This window comes from Budorcas taxicolor, chromosome 19 (genome assembly GCF_023091745.1).
Source record: "Budorcas taxicolor isolate Tak-1 chromosome 19, Takin1.1, whole genome shotgun sequence".
Taxonomy (NCBI): domain Eukaryota; kingdom Metazoa; phylum Chordata; class Mammalia; order Artiodactyla; family Bovidae; genus Budorcas; species Budorcas taxicolor.
The window spans coordinates 23,983,455-23,987,815 of NC_068928.1; the positions used below are offsets into that span (position 1 = coordinate 23,983,455).

Consider the following 4,361-nt stretch of genomic DNA (forward strand, 5'->3'; position numbering starts at 1 on the left):
CCTGGGAGCTGGCATTCCCGATCTTAGATCTTCACTATCTCTGCCTCTCTTGTTGAACACTTGTCTGTCCTACTCAAATGCCACCTCTTCACTGTAGCCTTCCCTGGCTCCCGGGACAGTTCAAACAAGTTCTCCGAGGGCAGATATTTAGTTGTCCGTTCCTATAAGGCCTAGCAGACAACTAAACATCTGTCCTCAGAGAACTTGTCATCTAGTGGGAAGACAAGGATCACAGCAGCAAAAGTCACTGCAATACCAGCATATGAGGGCCGCGTTTCAAATGAGGGTTACAAGAGATGGAAGAGAGAGAAGTTCATGTGGGCTGAAGAAGTCAAGAAAGGAAGTGGGAGCTGAGAGAGGAGCACTGGCATATACACACCCGCACGTGTGAAATAGACAGCTAAAGGGAAGCTTCTCTATAGCACAGGGAGCTCAGCTTGGTGCTCTGTGATGGCCTTGAGGGGTGGGATGGGGATGGTGGGAGGCAGGCCCAAGAGGGAGGAGATATATGTATATATATAGCTGATTCACATTGTTGTACAGCAGAAATTAAAACAGTAAAGCAATCATACTTCAGAAAGAAATAAATACATATTGAAAAAAAAAAAAAAGGAAGGAAGCAGGGCTTCCTGGAGGAGGTGAAGCTGGGGCTGGGTATTGGGCTGGGGTAGGAAGAGCACTGCAAGTAGGGAGCCACGTGCAGGAAAGGCACGCGAGAAGGTGTAAGCAAGAGACAGCGACGAGGGCTCCCCTGGTGGCTCGGTGGTAAAGAATCCGCCTGCCCATGCAGGAGCCACGGGTTCGATCCCTAATTGGGGAAGATCCCACGTGCTGTGGGGCAACTAACCTCTGGGCCACAACTATTGAGCCTGTGTTCCACAACCAGAGAAGCCACCACAATGAGAAGCCCGTGCACCGCCACAACCAGAGAAAAATCCATGCAGCTACAAAGACTCAGCACAGCCAAAAATAAATAATTTTTTTAAATGATGGAAGTGGCAAATAAATTTTGTAAAAAAAAAAAAAGAGAGAGAGAGAGACAGTGAGAAGATCATCCTGGCTGGGGTTGGGGAAGGGAATAATGTGGAAGCAGCCGGAGCTGAGGTTGGAGAGGAATCCTGGGAGCCAAGCTGGAAGGCTTTGGGTGCCAGGCTGAGTGGTTCACACCGTATCCAGTGGGCAATGGGGAGACTTGGCAGGGCAGCAGAGCTGGGTGGAAACAGCATGCCCAGGAATTCCTGGGGCCCTTACAGGTCTGGCTTTCTCTCTCTTTCTCTCTCTCTAAGGCTGCTGTTCCAGCCCACAGGAAACACGCTGAAGTCTCTGGGCAGAGATGGGTAACGGTGTATCTGTCCCTAAGACCAGGGACCTCTGGCCAGGAGGCGGACCCTCTCACAGACTCTGCAGACAGCCCTGAGCCCTGGCACACTGCCCTCCAGGTGACAAACCCAGCACCCCTCTGCTGTCTTCTCACCATGGTTCTATTTTCCTCCCAACTCCACTCTGCCTTCCAGGGAAGAAGCCACATGTTCACTCCCCCCTTACCTGAAATTCTCTTCCTATTCCCAAGTCTCTGTCTGATGATCTCCTACTCATTCTCCCAACCCCAGTTCAACCCTTCACTTTGGAACCTTCCTTGAGTCGGCCAAGCAGAGGAAATCATTCCTACTTTGTTCATAGTTAGTACTGCCTCTTACGTTGTGCATGGCTGGAGGTCAAGGACAAAGACTGGCCTATCGTCATAGTCCGGGAGACCAACACAACACCTGACCCAAAACAAGCACTTGATAAACTCATGTGAGGTGGACTGTTGAACTGTTTAGTGCCACACAGCCCAACTCTGGCTAGAGCAGTGTTCAAAAACACTGACAACACAGAGGGTAACCAGAATGGAAAAAGACCTGGCAACAGAGTCCTGTAAGGAAGGATCTAGGGCACCATGGGGGTTTGGACTGGAGAAAAGAGGACTCAGTGGACCTCGAACAGATTTCTTCGAACATGATATGAAAAGCTGCAGAGAAAGCAGATTTGGTGTGTGGCCCCCAGCGGCCAAAACTGGGGCCGCTTGTGGAAGTTACAGGGAAGCTGGTTTCAGATGAGATTAAGAAAAACATACTTAAATAACTAAAGCCTCCCTGAGCTGCCAAATAATATGTGGTGAATTCATGAAAGGCAAATATAGTAAGATGTCTTGTGAGAAAACTTCAATTGGTATTCAGATGGACTGGGTCTCAATTCTGCCCCTAACTACTGGTTTGACTAAGCAAATGATGAGGACGTTGTTGAAGATATAGATAGACAGACTGTGGTGGTTGTGGTGTTGTTGTTTAGTCACTAATTCATGTGACCCCATGGACTATATGTAGTCCGCCAGGCCCCTCTGTCCGAGGGATTTCCCAGGCAAGAATACTGGAGTGGTTTGCCAATTTCCTTCTCCAAGGGATCTTCCTGAGCCAGGGACAGAATCCGCATCTTCTGCATTTGCAGGCAGGTTCTTTAACACTGAGCCACGAGGCCTGGAGAGATAGACGATAGATAGATAGATACTTGATAGACACATGATAGATGACAGTCTTTAATGCCTATTATGTGCTGGGCACTGTGCCACGTATTTTAGACTTATTATCCACCCTGTCCTCACAACTGTGGAGAAGGAAATGGCAAGCCACTTCAGTATTCTTGCCTGGAAAATTCCTTGGACAGAGGAGGCTGGCAGGCTACAGTCCATGGGGCTGGCAAAAAGTGGGACACAACTGAGTGATTAAGCACATCCTCACAACTGTAGGAGTAGCAACTAGTATTTTTCTCACTTAAAGGAGAAGAAACTGAGGCTCAGAGAGCCGCAAATGATGGAGCCAGGACTCAAAATCAGGTCAGATCTACTCCCATGCTTGAGACACCCCAGTGCCCAGAACACCCTTCTGAGACTAAGTTTCTTCATAAAACTAGGATTATTGGATGAGCAGTGTGGTCCCTACCCCATTTTAGCAAGCAGAAGTTTTAAAAAATATTCATATTTTAAAACATGCAGAAATCTACCTAGAGGTGCCAGATTACGTTGGGCTGTCTCCTCTCTCCCCTCAGCGCCCCCACCGTGGCGGCCACTCCATGGCTCTGGCCAACCTCACCTCCCGCCCAGCGTTCCTCCTCCTCGGCCTGATGGACGGCACAGACATCCACCCGCTGCTGTTCCTCCTCTTCCTCGGCGTCTACCTGGTCAATGCCCTGGGCAACCTGAGCATGGTGGTGCTGGTGAGGTCCGACGCGGCCCTCCGCTCCCCCATGTATTACTTCTTGGGTCACCTGAGCCTCGTGGACGTCTGCTTCACCACTGTCACGGTCCCCAGGCTGCTGGCCGGCCTGCTCCACCCGGGCCAGGCCGTGTCCTTCCGGGGCTGCTTTGCCCGGATGTACTTCTTCGTGGCTCTGGGCATCACCGAGAGCTACCTGCTGGCGGCCATGTCCTACGACCGGGCGGCGGCCGTGTGCCGGCCCCTGCACTACGCGGCGGTCACGACCCCCGGGCGCTGCGCGGCGCTGGTGGGGGCGTCCTGGGCCGTGGCGCACCTGCACTCGCTGCTGCACACGCTGCTCACCTCCAGGCTCTCCTACCCGCGCGCCGCCCCCGTGCGCCACTTCTTCTGCGACATGACGGTGATGCTGAGCTTGGCCACCTCGGACACGTCGGCCGCGGAGACGGCCATCTTCTCCGAGGGCCTGGCCGTGGTGCTGACCCCGCTGCTCCTGGTGGCCCTGTCCTACGCGCGCATCCTCGTCGCGGTGCTGGGGGTGCGGTCGGCAGGGGGTCGGCGCCGCGCCTTCTCCACCTGCGGGGCCCACCTGGTGGTGGTGTCGCTTTTCTTCGGCTCCATCCTCTCCGTCTACTTCCGGCCGTCGTCTGCCTACTCCGCCCGCTACGACCGCCTGGCCAGCGTGGTCTATGCTGTGGTTACCCCGACCCTGAACCCTTTCATCTACAGCCTGCGCAATAAAGAAGTCAAGGGCGCCCTAAAAAGGGGGCTCCGGTGGAGGGCTGCACCCCCAAGAGGTGTGACGGCAGGTCTGGACTCACTGGCATCTCAATAATAATAATCACAGAAGAACGCCACTCTCCCCTCCCCCTCCTTTTTATAGCTTTCCAAAACCCAAACAACTTTTAATCCCACAATGTCTTATTTCTTTTTAAATTAAAAATTAGATCTGAAGCCAACAGGACAAGGTGTTTATTCAAGGGGATGGGGACAGAGCAATAAGCCAAATTCCTTTCTGTATTGCTTGAATGTCTGAAACAGAATCTACGTCTAAATTTTGGAAAAATGGAAGGGGAACAAGCAGGCGAGGAGGAAATGAATCTTGTGGGG

The 4,361-nt window shown here is 52.4% G+C and overlaps 1 protein-coding gene across 1 annotated transcript; it reads left to right on the forward strand.

Annotated features, from left to right (window-relative positions):
• Positions 1 to 3,108: 3,108 nt before the first annotated feature.
• LOC128064883 (olfactory receptor 1L4) lies at positions 3,109 to 4,086 on the forward strand. The gene has a single exon (XM_052657871.1). It carries the CDS (start codon positions 3,109 to 3,111, stop codon positions 4,084 to 4,086), a length of 978 nt encoding a protein of 325 aa, XP_052513831.1.
• Positions 4,087 to 4,361: the final 275 nt, after the last annotated feature.

Excerpts from the sequence above, each read along its gene's own strand:
- LOC128064883 (XM_052657871.1), top strand. The coding sequence starts at position 3,109 with ATGGCTCTGGCCAACCTCACCTCCCGCCCAGCGTTCCTCCTCCTCGGC.